At 41.4% G+C, this 27,819-nt stretch overlaps 1 protein-coding gene across 2 annotated transcripts in view; it reads right to left on the reverse strand.

Annotated features, from left to right (window-relative positions):
• The window catches only part of NEDD4L (NEDD4 like E3 ubiquitin protein ligase), a 3,335,946-nt gene that overhangs the window by 2,692,452 nt on the left and 615,675 nt on the right, over positions 1 to 27,819 (reverse strand). Inside the window, exon 2 of one of the 2 annotated variants that reach the window (XM_044066167.1) lies at positions 17,640 to 17,713. The exons of the other annotated variant lie outside the window; for it this stretch is intronic. Coding sequence (XP_043922102.1) covers positions 17,640 to 17,713 — 74 coding nt within the window. The remainder of the gene's footprint in view (positions 1 to 17,639; positions 17,714 to 27,819) is intronic. 2 annotated transcript variants of the gene reach the window in all.

Consider the following 27,819-nt stretch of genomic DNA (forward strand, 5'->3'; position numbering starts at 1 on the left):
CAAATGTTGGCCCATCCATCCATCCTGAACTCATAAAGCTTTTCAAGTAAAATGTGAGCTATCAGTGCATATGCAAAAGTATAAAAATCTCATTTGCCTTTGTAGTATAGGTTTATAGGCATTTACTTGGTTAATGACCACATGGACCTTTTTAAGCCTACCCATGCATTTCAAATCTCTGAAAGTTCTGGTACCCTCGATAAGTGTAAGCAGGGACTTGGCAATGAAACACCTACAAGAAAGGGCCTGGGAGATGAACCACTTACAGGCTGCCTGCGCCATTTAGAGAGAGAGAGGTGCCAACCAAGGGTGAATTTCCTGTTCCCCATCCAATTGTCCAAGTTGCACTTGAATTGGGTTAGGAAAGAACTCTGCTTCACATGGATGGGAGCCTGTTTCATAGACGTGCTAGTCTCTGGGATACAGGACCCGGGCACTTGCGCGAATTTAACTTTCATCGAAAGTCAAATTCGTGCTCACACATACCCGAAACTGCTGTTCATCGAAGCAGCAATTTCGGGTATGTGTGAGTGGTGTGCCGGTCGCACTGTTGTGCAAGTAAGGGAATATTCCTTTACTCCACTGTAGTGTGACCTTGGAGTGAGAATATTTAAGTAGGGGGAGTGTGGGGGTGCAAGGGGGCCCTGCAAAAACATTTAATTAGTGGTTTTGTTTTTTTGTTTTTTTCCACAGTTTAACGGAAGCGCTTTTTCGATTAAAGCGCTTTTGTTAAAACTGTGATTGGTATATATGCATTCGGACACTTGCTTTTCCGAGCGTGTCTTAGATCCCTGGGATACATACCTATCCCTCCACAGGACCTATTTAAATCACGGGAAAGGTTTAAGTCTTTAGAACGGGTAGTTCTGGTGCTGTTTGCTTTGCAGATATGCAGGAGGTCCATCACAGTGGGGTCTGACAATGTCTTGCATGCCAGGCACAGATCTCCTCTCAACAGCCCGTAGGAAAGGGATAAGGCTTTGAGGCAGACTGCATAGGACATGTTACTTATGCCCGGTATTCTTTTAATGAGGAACCTCTCAGAACATTCAAATTGTTGGATATGCCTGGTTAGGTATATACCAAAGGAGGCACTGTACTCTATGATAGGTCTAATGAATGCTGAATACAGTGAAATAATGACTTCTTTGAGCCTAGATGCCATACCTTTGCTTATAAGTTGAACAACACAGAATGATTTCCTCATTACTGTAAACACGTGATGGTCAAAGGCTAGATTACTGTCTATGTGTGTCCCCAAGTCCATGACTACTAGGTCAACTCTATGGGGCATGTTGTCAATTATGATAGTTACTAGGGGTGGATGACTTCCCAAAGGATACTATTATGCATTTCTAGGCATTTACTTTTAGTCCATGGCTATGACATCAGTTGTTCATCTGCGTCAGCCCTTCCTGGAGAACATTTGTGCCAGTGGGGGATTCAATGACAATTTCTAATTTGCAATCATATGCAAATTTAGTCAGCAGGAGATCAATGACATTGACCTTGACTTCAGAGAAGTAAATGCCAAAAAGGAGCGGGTCCTCCCAGGACTGATCCTTGAGGGACTCCACTTGTGACTGACCTATTTGTAAAGGTGGACTTCCCAATTCTAACGTCCTGGGTCCTGTCTTTGAGCCAGCTGGCTATCCATCAGGTGGCATAAGGGTTTGTACCTACCCTCTTGAGTTTGTCAACAATGCCCAAGTGAGATAGTGTGTCAAATTCCTTGGCCGGGTCAAGGTAGGCGGTGTGTGCCACTTTGCCCTTACCCATTGATTTGGAGATCTTCTCAAAGTCATCCACCAGGTTGAGTAGGCATGACCTGCCCTTGACAAAACCAAACTGAGTTAGGTCCAGTATCTGGAGTTTTCTTTTGTCATTACTGATCATTTCCATGACAATTCTAACCAAGACTTTTCGTATGAGATAGTGAGACTTATGGGTCTGTAGTTGCCCCACCTTTGTGCAGACGGATGCCTGCTGCTGTTCTCTAGTCATGAGGCATGAAGTCTGTTTGGAAGCTACAGTTAAATAGCAATTCAAGAGGGCCTGATAGGTCACGTTTCATACTATTTAGAAGGAATACTGGGATACTATCTGTGCCCACTGATGCAGTGTTCTTGGCCTTAGAGAGAGCATTAAGGATCTGCTCCCTAGCCATAGCAGGGGGAGTTATATTTGATGTTATTTCCTCAGGAAGGTTGAGGGGGGGAGAAAGGGGCAAAGTTGGAGCTGAATGTGTCAGCCAGTTGGTTTGCTACATCTTCTGACTCCGTATAGGCGGCTTTATTAACAAAGAGCTCTGCACACAATTGTGTACTGCTTTTGAGGCTGCAGACATAGCTAAAGAATGCCTTATGTCTTTCCTTGACCAGGAAGGCCAACTTTACCTCAGATTTGGCTTTGGTAAACTATTTGTCCTTTTCAGTCGTTCGTTTAGTTTGATGAGACTGCTTTTATCCTGTTGGGTGCTGCACCTTCTAATTTTTGCCATGATTTTCTTCCTACTGTAATACAGCCTACTGATGTTGGGATTCTACCAGGGTGGCTTGTTTTTGAGTTAGTTCTGTACTTCTTTCTGTTGGTTACAGCTGCCTCTATGCAGATATTAACATGCTTGTATAGGGTTTCTGTGAACAGTTCTGCATAGGCAGCAGTGTTCTCAGGGTTTATAGGGGCTTGAAATTTTATCAGGTTATCACTTAATAGCAGAAAGCTAGAGTAATTCCTGACTATTCCATGGTTAGCTGGGGTTTCAGGTTTTATTTTTACTTCAAAGGTGACCATTTTGTAGTCTGACTGTACCAGAGAAGACATCAGACTAGGGGGTGTGTAGCACTCTCCCATATTAGGGAGGACCAGATCCAGTATGGTTGCACCACTGGTTGGTGTATTGATAATCGGGTCCGGGGAGTTTGTGTTTACAAAATCCAGGAATCACTGTGCCTGTATGTTTGGTGTCATATATGATTCCTAGTTAATAGTGGGGTAATTAAAGTCATCCATAAATATGGTATTGGGTTGTATGGTGAGTATTTCCAATAAGTTTAAATACATGGTATGGGTATCCTGAGTCACACAGAGGGACCCATAGCTTGCAAGGAAATGGTACTGGATTTTGATTATGGTGATTTGAATGTGAAGAAGCTCAACTGCATTGTCCTGTTTGACCATCATTGAGGTATATTTATTTCTGATGTAAATAAAGACACCTCTACCTTTAGTCCCTGTCTATGTTGTAGCTGGTCTAAATGTGCGGAAGGCACTAAAATCTTGCACTGTCGGTTTTAAACCCATGTCTCAGTGACCGCACATAAATCAGTATTCCGTAGGGTGAAGAGAGCATCTAGGGATCGGTTTTTTGTTTAGACTCCTAGCACCAAGCAGTAACACCTTTAGAATTTCTTGAGTTTGATTTGCTATGTCAGAAGTACTTTCAGTTTGGCATTGCCTAAAAAAAAAGCACTATGGGGGGAGGACAATCTTTTAGCTAATATTCAAAAGCTTAGAGGGGAGAGATAGAGACCATCCCTGGCAAAGCAATGTGGTCTGTTGACCACCTCCTTCTATGCTGACAAATACTTAGAATGACACCAGAAACTAAGCCAATGATTAAAGTCAGTCATCTATTGTTTGTATTGTGGCATCATCCTTGGAAAAGGTAAAATGCTACTCAACGCTGGGCTCATACCAGCCTGGGACACACAATCCAAGATCTCCACGATGTCTCTCTTCATATAGTCTTGGGAGGTATGTCTCAGGTCATTTACATCCACATGGAGTATAATCAAGTCATACTAGTACTTGTGGTCCAACGACCTGAGTGTGTGTGTGTAATATGGCGGCTGCTGGCCCCTGATAAGCAAATGACCGTGACTTTCTCCTTACTCAGTTTGGTGAGAGGGACATCAGTGTGTCGCACAATGGAGTCTCCACTGACCACAATGTTGGACTGTGTGGTGGATTGCCTTATAGACTTAGAAGTAGAGGCTCCATGAGATGAGGCTGTATGTGTTTATGTGGGTGTTGTTTTGAAAGAGTGCATTTGGGGTTGCTGATGATATTTATTATGTGCACTCCTTCTAGGAGGTCTTTGGGGTTTATGACAGTTACATTTAAGTGCCTCTGCATATATGTGTCTTATTTGAATTGTGTGTGATGGGTGAAGTGTGTACTACTGACATTACTGACACTAGAGTGCTTTTATGTGTCAGTTTTGTCTCCGGTGACATCTTGTAAATACAACGGTCACATACTATATCAGTTTGAGAATTAAATGGCTCTCAGTAAACATGAAACAGTTTATACATTGCCTCAGGAGGCCCATGTCCACCAAGCTGGTAACAGAGATAGTAGGAATGTTCATAGTCATGGCAACAGACACTTTTCTATTGATTAGAAAGTTGGAGTGAGAATGTAAAGTAATATCAAAAGTGTCTGGTTTGCAACTCTGGAGTCCGTTCTTGTTATTGCAAACTAGTTGTCTTGTGTGCAACTAGGTATTGGTGAAATTTCAATGGTGCTTTTACAGGAAAATGTTAACTCAAGGTATCTGCATCTATAAAGGGCACTGACAAACACTTGAGGGGAAACTAATAAATAGACCCTGATGATTTATGGAGTATTTAGGCAGATATTCTAAAGTTAGAAGCCAATCAAGCAGTACTTACTGAAAAGAAACAATTAGCTTGTCAGTAATGATGAAAAGAGGGGTGTCACCTGAATGGCTACTGCCTGGCTTCTACTAGTGCTGGTCTCACCACAGCTTTACAGTGCTGGGATATAATGCTCCTTTGCTTCTTCTCTCATCAGAAGTAAAACAGCAGCACCAATCCTAAGATAAGAAACAAGCCACAGGATGTTTGGTGATCTACAGTCTTGTCCCAGATGATGCAAGGGCCTGTAGGTTTGTTGTAGCCTTTTTCTGGTAGATGCCTTTAACAGCAACCAGACCAATCAGGAAGATCAGACACACTCACTGCCCAACCAGAAACAGTCAGGAATCAATGCACTCTGCTCCTTCTCTCAGCAGAAGCAAAATATAATCACAAATTCCAAACTGGCACCTATGAAGCAATTATTAGCCTTTCTGGTGATCCGCAGTCTTCAGGAAATAATGTCCCTGTGCTCCTTCTCTCACCAGGAGAGAAACAGAAGCACTAACCCCAATATGACTACTAAGAGGCAGAATGTGGGCTCTCCAATAACTGGTGGTATCTGGGTAGGTTGCAGATTTCAAACGTAGAATGAAAAAAAAAGGTCAATATCCCAAGAGCTGCAGTGTGCACTATGCAGTTAGACAAGAAAGAGGAGTAATTTAAGCTTTAGCTGTCTAAGTGGACAACCACTAATTTTAAAAGTGCAAGACAGATTGGAAGGGGGTGGGCACTTGTTTTCGGGTTCTATGGAATACAGTGGGATAGCCAATAAATTTAAATAGCTGAAGGGGAGTAATTTCACAAAATGATAGTTTTGTGCTCACGACAGCCAATGAAAGAGGACAGGAAAGAAGACGTGGTCAAATTAACATAAAAGGCAGGCAACTATAAAGACAGTTGACTTCACAAATACAATAGCAGTAGGGTGGGAGGATGGGGAAAATTAATTTGTGAGCGACTCACAAGTGACCCACTTGTGGCCTATTTCCTAGTTTAAATAAGCAATTAAAAGCAGAATGCAAATAAAACACAGTGTAAAGAAAATAAATCACAATACACAAAATAGAAGAAGGCAATGAATCAATACAAAATACAAGAAAGCAAAATCAAACTAACCTTTTCCTCAGATCAGGTTGCAGCAGGGTCTGGATGAGCTTTTTCAGTAAACAAAGAAAACCAGGAAACAAACTGACTAGTACACAGATGGGTCTGAAACCACTTTTGGAATAAAAATTGGATTATTTCCATGATAAAACCATCTATTGTGAAAAAGGGCTCCCCAGAGATAGAGCACCTGCAGTTCAAAGATCATGAAGGCAAAAGTAATGACTGCCAAGGCAAGTGCCTTTCAGGAAAAATGAACAACGTTTCTGAATCAACAGATTTGAAATGGGGGTGGAGTACCTCTGTCACTGATGAAGTTTATTCTTAAGGAGGATAAGGGTACTTTTAATGTGGCAAATACACAGGACCTCTTCAAGTAACATGAGGTTGTGACATAGAGAGATGCCACCAACATCCTTCTTGGCTATGTGACTGACACTCAATTTAAGATTCAGTCTCTACAAATCTGGTCAGGAGGCTTGGTAGGGCAACAAGACCCAAATAAGCTGTAAAGCAGTGAGATGGAACAAGCTACCAACCAAACTGAGATGGGATATCCTTGGACTGTGCAATGTGTGTCCTGAAATGCTAGAGAGACAACTGCCTGAAACCACAGTATTCTTGGCCACCATAGGGCAACAAGGATAAGTTTTTGGCTTTCTGAATTTTTACAATGCACGTATCCAGAGTAAAAACAAGGAAGAGTGAGCCTGAATCATACCTGCAATGGTATTAAAACTGTGACTGTCACCACCCCCACCTTTACTTTGCTGAACCATCTACTACAACAACCATGCAGAGAAATGATCAAGTGCAGGGTGTCCTGCACGTGGCCAACCACTTTACATCAGAATTATTTTATCTTCTACTATAAAAATTTAAAGTATAATGAGGAAAACTGCCAACATATTCTCCTGTCCTGGAATATGAATGACTATAAAAATGAAGTCTTGGTTTATAGTGATCACCAGTCCCACATCAACTCTTTGTACTTTGGGGTGCAAATGCACAAGACAGTGTTTGCTCATGTACAATATCAAAGCCAGGTTGTATGCCCATACCAGGATGGTCTCTTGTTTAAACTCCTTCTAGAGCCAAGATGGTGAGGAACTCTGTTCCAACTGGATTATAGGAAGCCCCCTTTCTGGGAAGCTTTGTTTCCAGTGTACAAAGGAGCCCAAGTGAGCTCTCCAACCCAGAAGAGAAAGTACTGTCACTAAGCATTATTACAGGTTATAACTGTAGAAAGTGAATGCCATACTGTAAGTGGTAGGAGTCCTCCATCATTCTTAAATCCAAAGACCAATGAGATGATATCAACAGATGGTCACAGATAGCGGGGTGGTTTTGTAGTAACTGGCATCTCAAAATCCACCACAATAGCTTCATCCTCAGCTAGGCAAAAAGAACTGTGAAGTTTATGGAGACTGTAAAACTCACGAGGCACAAGATGACCCTAATCAGGTCCCCCCACTGCAACTTCACCCAGACTGTTGCCAAGGCTTCTTGGACTTTGAGGCAGGAATGACAACAGCTGAAGAATGTTCAACTCTGTCTCAGTAAAAGCAGTAATATAAGCTACAGCTACAAGATTTTCTGGGTTGTCTCACTCAGGATCTGCAGTCAAGGACAACTGTTATCAGAAGCCATCATCCACACAAAATGAAGCAAGAAGTTCCTTCTCCTGTACAAATTTCACTGTCACAGCTAGCACACCAGTAAATGATCTAGCCACAGAAAAGACCTCAGGGGACACCAACTTGTACTGAAAAGAAAGGCTAACCAGACTAAACCTCATGTGTGAACCCCAAAGAACAATATACCAGGAGGCATTCCTCACATCCAGTGGCATCATCCAGGTAGGACATGACTTCAGCACAGTCAGCAACCTGAACATGATGAACTTTACAGAGAAAAGGTGGCATCATGGTGCGTGCATTTTAGGAACAGGTGTTCAGAACACCAAGCCACTTTGGCTACATACGAGCATGAAGTTTGCAATTAGAGCAAAATGGTGGGCACACACCATATGGGAAGGCAGAAGAGACACACTATGAACAAGTCAGTAGAAGGGTAGCAAAGATGAAAGTTAAAGAGTTAGCAGTAGGGATCAAGAAAAAGAAAATGTACTTCTTAGGCATACAACAGAAATAAGTTAGGGAAGATAGACCTATCAGGGCTGAGCAAGAACGAGAAGGAGATTAAAGTCTGCTTGAAAAAAGTAGAGGTACTATAACAATGCTTTGTTCCAGTTTTCTCAAAGGAATGTAAAAGGACAGTGTCAAGCTGGAAGGGAGGTACAATAGAAAGGACAAAGCAGTGGACAGACACCAAGATAAGGAAAAAGGAGGCAGAGAATGACATGAATGACCTCAGAGATGATAAAGTACAATGATCAGATGAGCTACAACCCATAATCCTCAGCATATGGACAGACTGTTTGATGTAGTATACAGGGTAAACTACCTAGTTGAGATCTTGTCTATGCAGAGATGACTGAGGAATGGGGGACAGTAAGTGTAGTACCCCTGTACAAGAGGAAGCAAGAAAAACTCCAAGGAACAAATGGCCTGTTAACTACAGTGGTTGGAAAAGCTACTGAAAGAATCCTGGAAGGAAGGATGTTCACTTTCCTGAAGAACAATCTCCAGGAAACAACCAACAACGGATAATGGCTAACAGGAGCTGTTAATCAAATCAGAACTAGTTATAAAACAGAAATATACGTGATTTTGACATGTCCATGTAAACTTCATCTAGCCTTTGACTCTGTTCACCAAAGGCAAACAACAGGGAAAGTAACAGAGTTGGAGCACAGTCAAGACTGAGAAGATGAACTACTGCTTGACAGATGGTTAGGGCACAGTGGACTACGACAGGGAAGATATCAGGAACAAGAAGGGTATCCAGTGAAGTACTAGAGGGGTTGATCTTGTACCCAGTACTCCTTAGTGTGACTGATTCAATCCTATTTGAGGGAACAGGATTAAAGATTTTGTGAAAGACAAAAAGACAGGTACACCAGTGGGGGATGGGTGGAGCAATTCAAGGAAAAACTATTAAAGATTGTCCAGCTGGACAGAAAGGTAATAGTTGAGGTTTAATGTAGACAAATGTAAAGAAATGCATTTCAACCACACACCATGGCTTGAAACATCAGCAAGAGGGAATGGAACTTGCAATAAGAGAAGAGGAAAAGGATTTGGGATGGTGATAAACCTGGATTTGACCACTAGCAGCACAGTGAAAATGCAGCAGTAAACAGAATACACTGGAATGTATATCCTTGGGTTATGGAGGAGAGGGGGAAATATTCTAGAATTAAATCACTCAAACCTAAACTGCCTTTTTTGTATTCTTCCATTTCACACCGATATTGCCTTATGGCGTCCAGAACTTTTTTGGGTCTGGCTTCTTTTACTGAGTGACTTACCAATTAATAAAAGGCAGTATTAGAAAGGGCAAGAAGCTACTAGCAAAATTACACTAAGATTGTTAGTCTAGGGTACTATGAAGATTTTTAGTCTAGGGTGTCCTGCAGTGGAGAAATTAATCTTTGTTAGCCACTTACATTTTCAAACTTATGTTCTTATTTTCATAACTGAATGACCTACATGTTACTGAGGTGTATGGTATGAAACACCACTGTGGACAATTCGCTGTCAAGGTTGGTTTCTATCACACGATACTGAAAATATTGTTAGTTGTTTGTTAGTAATTATGAAATTAAGCAATATTTGAATATGTACTTAATACTTCAACAGTTTACTATCATTTTCCCAATCGCACTACATGTGAACTATCGTTTCTCCGAACCACAGAAACGACCACCTTAAACAAACACAAATGTCAAACACGAAGCGGTGAATGTTCGAGTTCAACACAATTTAAACATGCACCACACTTCCGCAAATGGATACAGTCTCTGACATAGAGTACACAATGTGTTTGCAGGAGGGTAAGCCCCCTGCACCCCCACACCCCCTGCTACTTAGATATACAAACTCTGAGATCCCACTATAGTGAAGGAAAGGGTATATTTCCCAATCCGTACTACAGTGCAATCTGCTTGAAAATGTAGAAAGTCACAACAGTGAATGCTGTATTGCATTCACTGTTGTACATTTCTACATTTTAGCATTCGTTCTTTTGATTCTACCAAATGGGTCAATTCAGACTAAAGTGAATTGCACATAGTCTGAGCGCCCATTTGATTGTAAACCTATGTCAATAACAGTGACTTACAAACTGTTGCACGACATTAACTGAAAGCTTAGATGTTGCTGAGAAAAACTGTCTTTGATATGCACTGTAAGTTTCACATCGTGGGAGATAATCCAGTATTATTTGATTTTCTAATTACGCAGTCAAGCATATGCTATCACATTTCTGTAAATATCTCAATAAACATGTACTTTTAGTGGAATTTCTTGTTGTAAGATATGTCCAGGTTATTCAGTTTTTCAAGGTATGAAAATTTGTTTGTGAAAGTTTACTAGAAATATAATTTGAGGTTTGTGTGCATTAAAATATATAACAGTATTTATGGAAAATGCTATGAATGCACAGACTTATCACTGTAAAGAACACACCTTACATTATTTACACAGTTTTAATAGCTTTTATTGTTCACAAAATATTTACATTTATTTATTTACTTATTTATTTATTGGGATTTGTTTACCAGGAAAGTCCACTGGGTCAAGAAGAACCCATCTGCAGTGGAGGCCCAGGGAGAAAAACTCCCCAAAAGCAGTTAGTATAAAATTACATAATACGGAAACAGTTTGCATTAACAAGAAACATAGTCATAACAGGCAGTACAGATACAATAAAATACTTTATGAAAATATAGTACGTACAGTGAAACAATATAAAAACACAAGGCATTGAAGTAAATCCAAGGTACATATTCTAGTACACTGATATGAGTGTACACTGTAGAGTTGACTCTGTTGTGAGAGTGGAAGTGAGTAATATAGGTAGAATTATAACAATTATCTAAAGGCATATGTATTAAAAGTAGGGAGAGATTAGTGCTAGGAGTGATGAGTGTGAAGAATTAATAGGATTCAAGTTTTGGAGGAAGGAAGTAGAGAAAAAAGGTGATATGATGTAAGGAAGAGGAGTCAAGTCATAGGAGGATGGACGTTAGAGCATCTACAGTGCCAGAGTGGAGAGGTGCTGCATCAGAGCTATTTTGAAGGAGGAGGAGATGTTACTAGTAGCCCTAAAAGCTAATGGCAGTGCATTCCATAACTTGGCAATAGAGCAGCAGTAGAGCATTTGACCTGCTGGGAGTTTTGGTTTGTTTATCTTATGCTTTTTACATTTATTTTCATTAAAAGCGCTGGAATGCAAGATATATGCAGGCTACTAGAGGTGCAACATTCCACACCACACAGGTGTTAATGATTTGAAGACATTCTTCTTACACTCAACTAAGCCCTGCTCAGTCAACAGGGAAAATGACATTAGGCAGCTGGAAGGAAACTACAGTAAAACCACCAAAATGGTGGGCGGGATGAAAGGCAAAAGATATCACTAGAAACCACAGCAGCTGGAGTCTGCACTGAATATCAGGACAGATGGAGAGAACATGACACTAATGCACAAGATCATGGAGACATGGAGTTGCTCTCCAAGGAAAAAAAATGGGCAGGTTGGGGGAGGGGGGGGGCAAAAGGAAGGCAGCAGACTGCAGGAAGGTATTACTTCCTAGAACTGCAGAAGTACTTCTTCAAATATAGGGCTGTGTACCAGTGAAATGGAGAATGTACAGTTGTGTACACTTACCATAAATGTAGATATTCGAGTGTATTCACTGTTGCATTTCTAACTTGTCAGATTTCCTGCTGGGGAAGCCCTTGGCTGGACAACTACCAGAGTAAAAATCTCTTACCTCCTAAGGCTGGCAGAAGTCTATCCGACATCAGTACACACTCTGGTATAAAGGGAGCCAGTCGATGCCATGACATCAGTTTTTTCTTGCCCCCTAGAAGGTAGGAGCTCCCAGGATGAACCACAAGCAAGGGTCCAAGGCAGAAAATGGGCCCTGCAAGGAGAACACCCATGGGGGTCCTCTGGTTAGTGAAGAAGATAGAAGCAGACTACTACTGTAGGCAAAGAGTGAAGGAGGGAGGGAAAGAAGTATTCAACAGTGAATACACTTGAAGATCTACATTTATGATAAGTGCACACAACTGGACTATGTTCTTCGTGTTTCACAGTTGCAGTCTTGACTTGTGGGTTGATTCCCATAGCTGAGGTGAGGGTGGAAGGAAGATTATGGGGAAGAGACAGTGCCCTGTAGGATGGTAGTGGCAAAACCTGATCTAGATTTGTAGAAGACCGAAAAGTGGTGCTGTTTGGTAAAGGTATGCACAGATAACCAGGCAGCAGCTTCCAAAATGTCTTTGGTAGGTACCCCTTTCAGGAAGGCAGCAGAGGTAGACGTGGCCCTAGTATAGTGAGTCCTGACAGCTTCAGGTGGCTTTTTACCATAATGGCTGTAACAAAAGGAAATACAGTGAGAGATCCACTTGGCGATATAGTCTGTTTGGAGACTGGTTTCCTTTCACAGCCAGTGGCAAAGGACACAAACAGCTCTGATTTTCTGAAAGACTTAGGATAGTAGTGGAGCTGTCTATGCACATTCAAGGAGTGAATAATTATTTCTCCCTGATTCTGAGGATTGGGGAAGAAGGTGGGCAAGTATATCGCTTGACTCATGGATGTGTCCATGACCAACACGGATATAAAAGATGAATTAGTACTGAATGACACTGTGTCTGGGTGGAATATAAGAAATGGTTCCACTGCCATGACAGCTCACAGCTCAGAGACCCTCCAAGCTGAGGTGATAGCCAGTAAAAGGGCACTCTTCCAAGTTAAGAATTTTAATTCAGCAGAAGCTGCTGGTTCAAGGGGGGGTCATTTTTTTTCCTGAACAGAATTGAGGTCCTGTGGAGCTATGGGTGGTCTCCTGGGAGGTCTGATGTGACTCACTCCCCTAAAGAATTGTTTCAGCAGGGGATGGGAAAAGACAGGAGGAAGCACAGGGATGTGGGCTAAAATTGCAGAGGCGTGAATTTTAATAGCACAAAAGGATAGGCCTCGGTCAACCAAGGCAGCCAGGTAATTTAAAATGGCAGACATATTGGCTGCATTAGGATTGAGGCCTGGCTGCTGGCACCAAATGGAGAATCTTTTCCACTTGGCTGTAGTACTACATATTCTAGCCTCCTTCAGAATGTTTTGAACTTGTTTGCTTATGGTATGCTAAGTGGAAAAGGATGTTGGGGGGATTATCCAGGCTGACAGTCAGAGTCTGCAGGTTTGGATGCACAAACCTCCCCTTGTCCTGAGTCAGGAGGTCTGCTCTCTGAGGTAACTGCCATGGACTTTCTTTGGTTAAACTTAGTAGCAGAGGATACCAGTGCTGCCTGGGCCAGTCTGGGGCTATCAGAATGACCCTTGGGCCTTCTCCACTGATTTTAGGAAGACCCAAGGAAGAAGAGGCTGGGAGAAAATGCATAAAGAAAAAGGTGGCTCCAAAGGAAGGAGAAAGCATCTGTCCTCCAAGCTGTGAGTAGTTTGCACCTTGTACAGAATCTTTTTAGTTTAACATTTCCTTTGGTATTAAAGAGGTCCATCTGTGGGGATCTCCAATTCTGGACTATGCTGAGAAATGTTTCCCCGACGCAGATGCCACTTATGGGGATCTTTCGAGTTTCTGCTGAGGTGATCTGCTTGAGTATTTTGAGTTCCTGGGAGGTACTGTGTCATGAGGTGCAACCCCAGAGAGTGAGCCACCTCCCAGACCTACACAACTAGTCGACAAACAGGGTAAGAGTAAGTGCCTCCTGGTTTGTTAATGTACCAAAGGATTGTGGTGTTGTCTGTTTTGACTAGCAGGATCTCTGGTTTCCATTTTTTGAAAGCTTCTAGACCCTTCTGAACTGCCATCAGTTCTTTTCATTTTACGTGTTTATTTCTGAACTGAATTTCCCATCTGCCTTGGGATTGTAAGTGCTGGAAATGAGCCCCCCATGCTGTATCTGAAGCATCTGTGGTTTAAGTTTGGCCCTGAAGGGTGAGCCTGAAAGGCAGACCCAGGTTCTGGGCACATGCTCATATCCACCATGCAAATTCCTCCTTGAGGCAAGGGATTAGCTAAATTTCTGTCCCCAGGGACTGTGAGTGCTGATACCACAGATTCTTGAGGTACCACTGGAGCTTCTTCATGTGTAGCCTGTTCAGAGGGCATCTTGTATCCTCCTGATCTTTGTAGCCTAATGCTCTGAAGAACACCATGGCTGACAGGCAGTGTCTCTGCATAACGTTTTGGAAGTACCGAGTTAGGAAGAAGACTTTCTGGAGGGAGGAAGGCCTTTTTAAGGGAGGAATCCAGGAGAAGCCCCAGAAAAAACTATTCTGGTGGATGGATTTGTATTTACAAAGATTTATGGTGAACCCAAAGGAGGTGAGGATGTACTGAGCGAAGGCTATCTCTTTAAGGAGCTTTGAACAACTTGTGGCTTGAAGGCGATCATACTGGCTAAACACTTTGTGAAGACCCCAGAAGTAGTACAGAAGCCAAAGGGCAATGCAAAGAATTGAAACGAACTAGTACCTACTCTGAAACGTAGAAAACTTCTGCAAGATTCCTCTATAGGAATGTGCAAGTAAGCATCTTTTACGTCAAGGGTGACCATTTAGGCCTGAGGGGCTATCATGGGAAGAAGTTTTTTTTAACAGTTAACATTTTGAACTTTGGTATCAGCAGGGACTGATTGAAGGTGGACAGGTCTAGAATAGGGTACCAACAGCCTTCCTTTCTGGGAACCAGGAATAACCTGGAACAGACCCCCTTCCCTATTTGGTGTTCTGCTACTGGTTCCACTGAGCCCCGTGTGCACAGGTTGTGAATTTGAGAAAGGGCCTCTGCTCTTTGATGTTGTGGAATATCTTGAGTAACCAGAGTATCTTAATGGCTCTTTGAAAGGGAGCCCGTAACCATTTGAGATAACATTCAGAACCCACTTGTCTGCAGGAACGAGGGACCGATTTCCTTTGAACTGAGAAAGCTTTCCTCCTAGTCTTCCTCCTATCTTCTCTGCAGAGAGTGGGGGCATGGAGAGGAGGAAAGGATGAGTCACTGCTGCTCTCTGACAGAGCCCTGTGGCCTAGAACTCCCTTGCCTGGGTGTTTCTGAGGACCACTGCCTGGGTCTTTGTGACTGATGCTGCCTTTGATGCCTTTCCCTCCGGGGATTCCTTTGCCTGCTTTTTGATTGAGAGGGAAAGGACTAGTATTTAGTGGGAAATTCCTACTAAACCTATGAGGCTGAACTTGAGGAAGTTCTTGACAGTCTGCATAGATTTTGCTTTGCCTTTCATCTTTCTGAGCACAGCTTCAGTTTTTAGCCCAAAGAGGAAGTCTTTATCCAGGGATGTATCTAGAAGTTTAGATTTGACATGGTCTGGCAGGGTCTGTTCCCTAAGTCAAGCATGTCTTCTAATGACAGAACTAGATACAGCAGCTTGGCTAGAGGCCTCCATAGCATCATTGCCGCAGTGTAATGAGAGTCTAGCCACCTGGGAGCTGGAATGGCAAAGCCACAATTTCTTGGAAATGCTCTTGTCCTCCAGGGAGGATATCTTTTGCTTCATTTGATCTAAAATAGTTTTTTTGGTATTTGATCACATGAAACTAGCAGTTAAGGGCCCTCATTGCTAGGGTAGCAAAAATGTAAACCTTTTTACCAAACCTATCAAGGGCCCTGCTTTCTTTGTCAGTAGGTAAAGGGTTTTTTGAAAAGCTGACTCTTGCTCCCTTGGGTCCTGGAGTGACAACCTCTGGATCAGCAGAGGGATTTTTGAAGAGGTAATTATGAGAGTCCGGCACCCTGTAAAACCTGTCTGGTTTTCAAGGGGCTGGAGGTAGGGAATCTGGATTCAGACAAGAATCTGACTGAATGATTTTCCCGGTCAACAAATGCTAAATAAATAAAATCCATAAAAACATCCTCTACCACCTCCAATACAGCAGGAATAGCCAACGGTTTATGTTCCGGGAGGCCAAGGAATGCCCCAACCCTCTTTTTAGATTGTGTGTATTCCTGTGCCTCCTACTGGAAATGTTCCCTCATGGCAAGGAGTGTTTCCCCCAAAGTGATGCCTACAGGAGGAGAAGTTGAGGCCAGATTCTCCCCAAAAGTGATGTCTACATGAGGAGAAGCTGAGGCAAGATTCTCTTCAGAATCTAAATCTTCAAAAGAAGTAAGGAACGGTCCCTCAAACACAGACTCTCCCCTCCTGGGTCAGAATTCTCATCTAAATCGGGAGTTTCAGAGAAAACTTCAGAGGTAGGATCCCTCTTCCTTTTCCCTGGGGAAGATTCTAAAGGGGGTTGCCTGGTTCTGACTAAGGAGATAAGGTCCTCAGCTAACCTGACCAGGTCTTGCTGATATCCCTGTGCATGGCAGTCGGTATGCCTAGGCATAGAACCTAAGGTAGTACCCTTCTAAGAGGTAACTCTGGCCTTGGGCCTAGGTACATCTGCAATTCTGATGCCAGTCTCTTTGTAAGGAAGAACCAATGCAGGCTGACGCCTCAAATGAACGTCGCCAGTAAAAAGATCCTTTTGTTGAAATCCTATGTCTGCTGAGCGACTCCAGACCCAACAGACGAACTGAAAGTCAAGGCCTGTGTAAACGTTGAGGGACCCAACGTCATGACAGACTCCATACAGCTCTCAACAGAGGCCTTCGCCACCACCTCGGTCGCAGAAGGGGGCTGCAAAAGCACCTCACCTTCCTCAGAGATAACAAGCCTCGGGGGACTGGCAGATGGGGAACAGTTGTCATCCAAGGCCGTAAGCTTAGGTCTTTTTTCCTTGTCTTTCCTACACTTGGGAAGCTCAAACTCAGGATGACTGGCGGATGCCATCGGACAAAGCGAAGTTGATGGCAGACTAAGATACCCAGCCCTATGCCTGATAGCCCTAGAGTTGAAATGGGAACAAAAACGGCAATTAGGGATGTTGTGATTACGGTCTTGACAGGTGACACACAATGTATGAAAGTCTCTGTGTGGGATTTGCTTACCACAGTGGAGACAATTATCAACCTTATCTGACATTGGTTAAAGCAAGAAAAAAAGAGTTCCCCCAACTGGGAACTTAGCTTTTAGAAGACTTCTCTCTGGTGTGGACCAACTGACGCACTGAAACACTGCTTCGGGCTCTGATGGCAAGAAAAGACTGATGTCATGACATCAGCTAACTACCTTTATATCCAAGCATACTGATGTCAGACAGGACGTCTGCCAGCCTTAGGAGTAGGGAGACTTTTACTCTGGTAGTCGGGCCAGCCAAGGGCTTCCACACCAGGAAATCCCACAAGTCAGGACTGCAACAGTGAAACATGAAGACATCTGGAATGGATGGTAGAAAGCAATCTACAGAAACATACAATAGGACTCAGGACAACCACAGAAATGCAGGGATGGAAAGTAGGTAAAATATTAAGTAAACATTAAATGCACTTAAAGGGCAAACTAGCTGCACTTATCATCTCCTACTGTCATTATGCAAATGTAATGTGAAAGGGTAGCCCGAATGAAAAATAAAACTATATGAACATTTCACACTATAATACCTTAAAAAATAATCTGGTAGAAAACTATATTACAAGCTCTATCATGCAGGCATTACTCAAATGCTTAAAAGAGGGTGAATATGTTTGTTGAAGCCACTTCCTTCCTCAACTTTTGCTTCTTATTTATAATGGAGAACCCATGCAAAAGCAACTACTGTCAAACCTCAAAAAGGAAAAAGTAAGCCAAACAAAACGTATTCAGTACATACCTGGCTCCTAGTATATCCTTTTTAGCCAGCTCAATTCCTGAAATAACTTTGACCCTGAGTATGCGAGACTCATCCTAAAATAAAAAAATAAAAAGGTACCATGAAGGTTTAACAAAAAATAAATAAATAAAATATATATGTAACAACAAAAAAATCTACATACACAAGTCATCTCCAAACTACACACTTCATTTTAGCTAAAAGACCAAAACGCAATTCTCTTAACTTTTTTGCTAAGAAGTGAGAAGCAAATCGATTTACCATCTGCAAAATTTGTTTGTTTGTATTGTGTTACACTGGTGTCACACTCAGCAACAAGTGTCAATTGAAGACACTAGTATCTTGCAGGTCTTCATTTTCTCTGAAAACTACCAGTCTATATTAATGCACACAAAGGCAGCATTAAACCACAGAAACTTGCATTAAGCTACACAGTTGGCTGACAGGCAGCAGTCTACAGTGCCTTATGCTGTACTCTGCTTCCCTTGAGCCAGGCACCACTGGACTGAACTACTTCTGAATTTGAGGAATGTGCATAGGGAGAGAATACTACAGCTGGAAGGCTGTATTACAAATCTCAGGACTTCAGCTTTATTAATAAAAACCAAGTGAATTTTGAAGCAAATCACAAACACTTTCATTTCAATATTATAAAAAAAGCGGTCTACTGCCCCACAATGTCCACCAATACTTAACCACAATTTATATGCATAAGTAGATGAAAAAAAAAACTACAAAACGGGTTTTGTTAAAAATTACAAATTCCTACCACTCCGCACCTAGTTCACAAACACATTAAATCAAATAAATGCAAGTGGAAAGTAAAACAGTGTACCATTTTAGTAAGGAGTAACACCACTTTAACAATTCTGTAAAAGTCTGGCAGCATAGTGGTGCTTAATTGTTTTGTCTGGTTCCTGACTAGGCTGCCATCTGCAATGCATATGTGCACTCCGTCCATGTGACTATTTACTGGGGTTTCCATTTTTCACCAATATTTTAAAGACTCATCATGAAGTGAAATGGCCAACCTAAAAACTGTTCTCACGTGTCTTGTGAGAAGCTTACATTCTCTGACTCGCATTGCTGCTACAGCTCTCCCGTGATCCAGAACAGGTATAGGAAAATTAATGAATTGGTATCCCAATTTGTAAATTCAGATATTTATTTTTAATAAATGTTAAAATTCCTGTCAGCCAACATGCACTGCTGCAGAAAGGAGAAAGCTGCACCCCCTTTTTTAACATTTCTTTCTTTCTGACAATAAAGTAACTTTGTCTTTAGAAGATTCAACATTCAGTAGAGTCACTGAAATATTTAGTTAAATGAATGTTACAGAGCATAATCTTTTCTATAGACTCCCCACAAGAAACAGCTTTGGAAGCCCAGCCCTGTGGTGCAAAGTGTTGAATCACACAATATAGCCCAAGCAACACATGTTCCATTAAATGGAACAGGTGCTAGAAGGACCAAGCAGAGGAGGAGGTAGAACGTGCGTAGTTGTAAGGCCAGAAGCATTGGTGATGCCCATAAGTAGGTGGATGGCAGGGCCAGGAGAAAGGGGAATAACATAGTAGCATGCAGGTCACCTCCTCTCAACCAGGAAGCTACTCTTAATCCTCAAGCTGCCTGTTGGAGGGAATGGGTAAACCACTTTACACAGCTTGAAGATGGTGCGTTCAATACTACCAAATTCTTACCATATATGGCTGTAGTGGAACACAAAGTATCTTACTCTCAGATTTCTGCAACTATTTTATGCCATTTAATAGAAAAAACGGCTTTTTTGGGGATGGGGAGGTTACCCACCCACCCTCAATAGCCCCAGTCCACAAGGGTCTATCCATTTCCTAGTATCAGTTCTCTTCTTCCTCTAAAGGTGAAGGCAATGTGAAGAAGCTCTCACATCTGTCGAACTGTTAGGAAGGGTTTTGCTTGTACTATGCCTGATCCAGCTTTTTCCGTTCCCCATGTTGGGCAGAACATGCATTGAAGAATGACGGTTTTCCAAGCAAGTGCCTTACTGAGGCAGTCTACTGTTGCATACACTTCCTTTCCAACAGCGGGCTGACAGAAAGTGCAAAAAACCCATGCATGCTCTCCAAGCCAAGAGAGCAGACCATCGGGCACTCAATTCTTCCTTTCTTCCTAGGATGGCTCTTTATCAAAGACTGTTGGTGTGCAATACTGTAGTCTTGGAAATAAATATGCTAGCATCTTGTCATGCCAGCTTGTAAAACAGATTTTTTAGTGGTAAACTTCTTTCCAGACATGGGAGTTTTTATTCTTCAGCAGAGTGAAAGATTATTCGTGAAGTCTGAAAGATTATTCGTCAAGTTTAACTATTCTAATGGCTTTTATACGACTTCACATCAAAGGCTATGCTGTTACAGTTTCTATGCTAGCTAAAAGAAATGCGTTTCTTTAAAAGACTTCACATGTTAAAACGGTTGAACTTAATAGTCCCCCCTACAGAATATAGGCATGAACTTTAACATGCAAAGACAGACCACAAAACCTTGTGCTGACAGCATTTCCCCTACTGTGCTACGTAAGTGCACACAGCACATTTACTGTCATCACACTCACTCTATATGCTTTGGGCACATTACGGGTCATCACTCGGTCACAGATGCATTCCTTACCTTTTTTGTACAAGACACAGTACCATGATATAGTTTGTCGGTCACCAATTACAGACATATGGACAATGGTAGCTTTAGCAGTATCATATTTACAAACGTCTTCAAATCCATTGATTCGCCCTCGTATCAGCTTCTGTCAGACTTGCTCAAATTTGACATCAGTGAAATGGTTATGAAGCAGATTACCAGCTATTTTATTTAACAACGTTTGGACATCAGTGAAATGGTTATGAAGCAGATTACCAGTTATTTTATTTAACAACGTTTGGACATCAGTGAAATGGTTATGAAGCAGATTACCAGCTACTTTATTTAACAACGTTTGGACATCAGTGAAATGGTTATGAAGCAGATTATCAGCTATTTTACTTAAAAACTGGCCGCACAGGATGCACGTAAACTCCACACTATCATACCTGTTAAGGTAGGAAGGAGGAGTTCCCAAGGCCTTCCTTCCTTTACCTTCTTAGTCAACATTCTAGACATTCAGGTCTCTGTTTTGGTCACTCCACTATGCAGTTTCTCTAACCTCTACTCTCAGCAGAGTTATTGGGGCTAAGCTTTGTCAGAACAAAACTCAAAGATATCGTATACTCACATTACACTCAAATTAACTTTTCCAAACTACAGTATCTTGCACTGCATTTGCACTCTTCGTTTATATCTCCAAGCATACCAACAACATTTTTAAGCAATAAGTTTATTAAAAATGTTATGCAAGTTGAAATGCATTCCCTAAAAATAGTTATTTTAATATACAATACAAATAATCAAATTTACCCATATTAATAAACCTATTTAACAATGAAGTTAAAGACTCGTCTGTTTATGTACAATTTAAACATACTTTTTTATAACATACGAATTTCATAATTATAATGCATATACACATCTAAATTTCATTGAAGACACAAATAAGTTATTCTTATGTTGTAACATGTTAGGTATTAATGGCAGTAACTTGCAATGCCAAGCAGTTGTATTTTCTAGCTGTGCTAAGCACCTAAAGCAAGACGCCATGGTCAAATGCTGCAATCTGGGAAGTAGCAAACCATTAGTCCTAGTTATTGTTATGATTTTCAATCAGAAAGATCAACCCAGTTCATTCATTTTAACACACCCGGTTTAACTTCATTGTGTGTTGGCGTTACTCCCAGCTACAAAAACTCCAGCGCAGTATGCGAGTTATGAGGAAGCAACTTTGTATAGCCAACTCAACATTTCTTTCCAGAGATCTTATCTTCTCATTCTTATATTTTATGCAAAACATTACATTCACTTATATTAATACATGTGGTGCAGTTATCAAATTATTTTTCTATAATGTCAATTTATGAGTTAGGTCAAATTTTTAGATACAGATTTACAGATTGTGCCTAGAAACTACATTTTAATGTTATTTTTTCTGACACAACTGAAGCTACATTTTGTTGTCACATTCATGAAACAACTGAAAAGTTTTATTAATTTCAAATCCCCCTCTTCAATTTCATTTTGTTCTCTACTCACACCGACATCATAGTTAAGCCTTGAAGTTGTGTTCAATTAGTTTGTGGGTTTTTTTTTATGTTTGTGATTCAAACTGTAAATGTTGCCCTATTCACAGTGTTTTACTTTGCATAACGATATTCACAGCTAGCTTTACAGTCTCTCAATCACATTCTGTACTTATTTGCAGGTACTGATGGAAATCCTGATGAAGCAAATTAAAAGGCTTATATCAGTCAGCAAATGATGTCCAAGTAAATGGGGTTATGCACTACACATTTTTAAAAGTATACATACTGAACTGATACTCTGACTCCATGTATAAAAATTGGAAAAAGGGGTTGTGGATGGATGTAGTCTGACCTGACAATGGAGCTACAGACTATAGCTGTACAGAAGATATACTTTTTTAAACAGAATTTCTGAAATGTGTTGTTCAACAATGTGTGCAAAAATGTAATGAACGTACATCAGCCACCAATATTTCACAAAAACAGAAATGAAGATGAAGCAATCTGTTCATAAGACATTATGAAATGTCTGAGAAGTAATGTCGGACAGGGTGGGAATTATAGTGAAATAACAGACTACCTTGGGGGGGGGGGGTGCTGTAAAGCCTGAAGCCACAAACAAGGGGTATCTCAACCTCTGGAAGTTTTGTAGTATCCCTAGAATGTCCACTCTGGATGGCATTACAGTGCTTAGAAAATAGACTGTTAAGTTGTTTTGCATGCTTTTTTTTAATTAGTATACATAATAATGTTTCTGCAGTCAGCAGTAGTTCTGGCATTTGATCCCAAGGCACCCCAACCTCAGATATCTCATCATGCATTTTATTCCATCACTAAATTTAAATCAACTACTCCATTTCGATAACATGCATGTTATTTTTGGTTTGCATTTTTAACAGATGTCTTAATGAGAAGAAAATAATTCTAGAGACTTGTATAAATTAATGCTGCTAGCATTGTGTCAATAATGTCAAACTGTGTGCATTTTATTTATTTATTTTAATTTATTGACTGAGGTAGGGTAGGGTACTGACCCCAATGTACTTTTTTTAAATCGATATCAGTCAACATCTAACAATGATATGAACTTTAAACAGTACAAGACAAAATGACTGAAAAAATATTACAGGCACTCTGAAACTGCAGTAATAAAGCATAGACAGTTCAGTAATATACAACGCAAGAATTAATAATGCAGTTCAAACAACTATCTTACACAAGTCTGGATGAACCCTGACAATCTGAAGCATACAGTATTCAAATAAAAGATGTGGGAGTAGGACAGCAGTGCAAGGAGTACAAAGATTAGGAAGACAAGGCAGATAAATAGCAGGGGTTAAAGGAAAGAGATGAAACAGTGCATGAAAATATATATAGTACACTCCCTCTTATCCAGCCTCTCTTTCACCAACCTCCTCTTTAACCAGCCATCAAATTTCTGCCATAGCCCAAGCAAAAGGCAACAGAGAAGAACACCTCTTCCGCTTCAGGGCTAAATAATGCCAGATTTAAGTTTTAGACTCGTATTAATTAGAAAAATGCATACTAACACAAATCCTGTTATTCTTGCTGATTTATAACTTATAAATGCTATTTTGTTTGCTTTTTATGATTAACCTGCCATTTGTTTATCCAGTCTAAGGTCTGATCCCAGTGAGACCGGATAAGAGAGAGTTTTACAAACAGGAGGTTTAGAAGGCAGACATGAGTGTGAGGACAAGAAAGACAGGCAAGAGGGTTAAACAGCATTAGTAAAAAATGAACTGGGTTGAGGTAGTTAAGAAAGCGTACAGAGATTAAGTTAAATCTTTTTAAGGGTAGGTTCAAAATTAAAAGAAAAGTAAGGATGATGGTTTTAAGTATGATGATTGTAAAATGAGCGTATACAGTTAGTGAAATACAGTAGTGCAAAACAGTGACTGCAGAGCTATATCATAACAGTAATATGGGTGGGAACAAATTATGTTGCAAGATAAGAAGGATGGTTGGGGTAGGGTGATTAGTAGGGGAAATTTACAGTTGGTAAAGACTGCAAACAGAGGCTATTGAGGTTTGCTGCATAACTCTGTGGTTAGTTACAGAGCTAGGCATAAAATGAGGAAGAGGTTTGTATAGGGTGACTGGTAAAGGGATACTGTTAGCCATTTTGGTTAAATGTTGGAAAGTAGCTCTGAATTTAGTACAACTGGTGAGATTTTTGTTGCTGGGAGGAACAGATTCCTAGAACCAAGAGTTCACCCACAGAAGGTGGGTTTGCACTGATGAAGCCCAGAAAAAATGAGGTATAAAGTGGCTGTGCTCGGGTTAAGGATCTACACAGCTTGAGAGACACATGTTTATGAAAGGAATTTGTAAGAGACATTGGTCAGAGCTTCTGAGGGATCGAGGGGGCTTATACAGCGAGACAAGTGAGGAAATGCTAGGGCAAAAGGAGGGCTTATTCAAAATAGTATGGATAATGAGAAGTTGGGTAAATAAGAATTGGTTAGGAAACTAGCCAGCTGAGTGTCTGGAGAGTGTGACAGTGGTGTGATCTTGAGGGCAGATTGGCTGCAAATCTAGCAACTTTGTTGTAGGTGGTTTCAAGTTTGGAGATTGCAAATTTGTTAAAATCTGAGAGCTGTACAAGAGGTTGGGGAGAAGGTAAGCTTGGGCTAAGAGTTGGGTGTGAGGAACCTTTTGTTTCTATAGAGCAAACCAAGCTTTTGGTGAGTTTTCCTGATGCAGTTAAGTACATGAAGGCCACATTTTACTTATTGTCCACTATTACTCTAAGCAGTTTAGTGTGTGATTCAGCTACGGTTGCAGTGTTGTTGAGGAAAGAGATGGTGAATAAGGATTTAAGGATTTAAGGATTATGGGAGGAAGAGAAGAAGTTTTGTCTTTTTAGGGTTTAGTATGAGTTGGTTGTTAGTGAGCCATGTTTCAGTGAGGTTGAAAGATGTTTGTGTCAGGGTTAGTAGATCAGTGGGACTGTCAGAGATAGAGTCATCTGCGTACTGTATGAGGGAAGACTGAGGACAGGATGTGTGAAGTTCATTAATAAAAATGTTAAAAAGGAGGGGGCCTAAAACAGAGCCTTGAGGGCCACCCATTTTGATGGGGAGAAAAGGAGAAAGAGCAGAGAGCCATTTTACAGACTGCGGTCCATCTGTGAGGTAGCTACTGAACCAGGAGACGGTTGCTGAGGAGAGGCTGAGTTGAGAGGGTTTGGAGAGGAGAATGGGGTGAGAGACAGTGTGAAAGGCTTTGGACAGATCTAAAAAGATGCAGGACACTAGATTATCAAAGTCTCTAGCTAGGGAGATGGAGTTAGAAATGGAAATAAGTGAAGTTGTGATGCTGTGGTGGGGAAGGAAGTCATGCTGAGTAGGGGTAATTATGTAAGATAAGCTGAGATTTGTTTATAAACACAGTGCTCAAGAATTTTGGAGAGGGGAGAGAGTATGGCAATAGGTCGATAATTAGACAGCTCAACAGAATTTCCACCTTTGTGGATTGGTATAGTGTGGAACTTTTTCCAGAGGCCAGGAACAGTGGATTCACTAATTCACTAATTGAGCAGTTTATGAGGATGGAGACAGGATATGCTATGGAGACAGCAGCAGCTTTTAGGAAGAGAGGCAGCAGGTTGTCAGCTGAAGGGAAACCTGATTTAAGTTTGATAAGTTTTTTGATGTAGCTGGTTGGAATGGGTTTTAGTGAGAAAGAACTGTTTTGCAGTCGGGGGTGGTAGGGGGTGTGGGGCTGGTTGGGTGGATAGTTTGCATAAGTTTGCTGATGGTATCTATGAAGTATGAATTGAAAATTTAAGCAGTTTCAAGGGGTGTGTTATTGAGGCAGGGGTTGGGAGTTGAAGGATTTCCTGGGTGGAGAATTTTGTTGACAGCATTCTAAAATGTTTTAGAGTTCCTGGGTTCAGTATCATGGGATGAGAGGTAGTAGTTCTTTTTGTCAGAGTTTATGTGCTTTTTGGTTAAATTTCAGAGTTCCCTATATTGTTGGTAGTGTGTGGGAGATTTGGTCTTAGTTCAGAGTTTCCAGGCACAATCTCTGTTATGGATAAAAGACTGAGTAGAGTAGGAGAGCCAAGGGGAACACTGTGATTTCACTGACAGTTCTGGGAGGGGCAAGGGAGTTCAGAATGTTTAGGAAGATGGAGTTGAATTGAAGGACAGCTTCATCTAGAGGTAGGGAAGACAGGAAAGAGCAGTCAATAGCAGACAGAAAATTATTAAATGTATCTGGGTTGACGTTAGTTAGCATTCAGCACTCTTTAAATTTATGAGGTCTAGAAAGGTGGGGGAGAATCTTTGAACACATATAGGGGAGTTGTCACTGATTAAGTCTCATAGGGGATTCAGGGTAGTGAAAGAGGTCAGGCTTAGAGACAAGTATCCAATCCAAGATAGAGCAGGTATTCTTTACCTACATTATGTGGTTTGAGCCATGTTTCAGAGAGACTAACTATGTTGGGGGAGTACTGGGCTACCCAGGTGTGGAATTCAGTTATCTTGTTAAGAATGCCATGGATGTTAATTGAATAGAAAGAGAGATGTTTCAGACTAGGTTTAAGTACCTGCTGAAGTGTGTGTGTGACGTACAGGTAAGACTTGATGAATTAAGTGGGGGCCACGGTTTGAGTGAATGTCACCTGAGAGTTGAAGGATGTTTAGTGGGAGGAAGACAAGTGATGTAAAGGGGGTAGGGTGAGTGAAACTTCTGTTTAATTCTGAGGAATGAGGGGAATTTTCGAGACAGTTTAGGTTGGAGCGGACAGATCAACAAAGCTGCTGTATGCAGACAATGTGGCAGTACAGACAGACTCTGAGTTAGAACTTCATCAAAGGATAGGAGAATGGAATGCAAATCTGAAGGCACATGGGATGAAACTAAGCACAGATAAGACAGTGGTAATGTCAGCAAATTGGGAAAATCAGAAGAAGCTGAGAAAAGAGATAGAAGGGAAGATAGTGGAACAGGTAAACAGCTTCATGCATCTGGGAGGAGTAGTTGAGAAGAAGGGTAGTCTGAATGGAGAGGTCAAAGCTACAATCAAAGGGACTTCAGCCAACTGGCATAGAGTATCAGATGTAGTCTATGACAGAAGAATGCCAAAGAAGCTGGAAAGTAAGGTGTACAAGACAGTGGTGTGACCAGTACTACGGTATGGTACAGAAACCTGGGCAGTAAAGGCAGAAGAGTTGAAGAAGCTAGAGTTGATGGAAATGAAGTGCCTGAGAAGGGTGATAGGATGCAGACTGTGGGACAGACGAAGAAAGGAGGATATAAGAACAGAAGCCAAAGAAGCTTCAATTGCAGAAAAGATCAAAGAGAAAAGAGTACAGTGGTTTGGGCACATGTGTACAACAGCAGAAGACAATCTGATGAGGAAGATTTGGGACAGACAGGAAGAAGGTAAGAGAAAGCGAGGATGTCCAGCAAAGAGGTGGATGGACTGTGTGAAAGAAGATCTGCGACAGTCAGACATGAGCGTTGAAGGAGGCAGGAGTGTGGCACTGAATCGAGAGAGTTGGTGACAGTTACCATGGTACCCTGACCCCAAGTAGAAAAATGGGAAAAAGGGGGCTGATGATGACTGATTTTGAGAAGACTGAATTTGATACAAGAGAAGAGTGAGGGAGAAAAGGGAGAGGTGTAGTGGCTGCTGGTGTCAATTGTGTTATGAGAGGAAGTGGGAGAAGAGGGAATTAGGTTTAGTTGAATGTGGTAGGAAGTGAGGTTGCTTAGGAGAAGAAGAAGGAAGGGCAAGAAGAGAGAGAGGAACACATTGGAGGATGATGAGAATATGAAAGGGGATGTTTGACAGAGAGAAGGTGGATGGTAATAGTCCGCTACATTGGTGGGATGAGAGCAGTGAGCAAGGGTGGGAGGAGTTAGATGTAGTGAGTCGAGAGGTAGGTGGGGTTATTTTAAGAGGGAAAGGCTGTGATTGGTTGGGCAGTACAGGAAGCTGGGGATCAAAGTGGGTAGGGTTAAGATGGTTAGTTACAAAGATAATTAATGTGAAGGTGG

The sequence above is a fragment of the Protopterus annectens genome, chromosome 1.part0, assembly GCF_019279795.1.
Source record: "Protopterus annectens isolate FY-2018-M chromosome 1.part0, PAN1.0, whole genome shotgun sequence".
Taxonomy (NCBI): Eukaryota; Metazoa; Chordata; order Ceratodontiformes; family Protopteridae; genus Protopterus; species Protopterus annectens.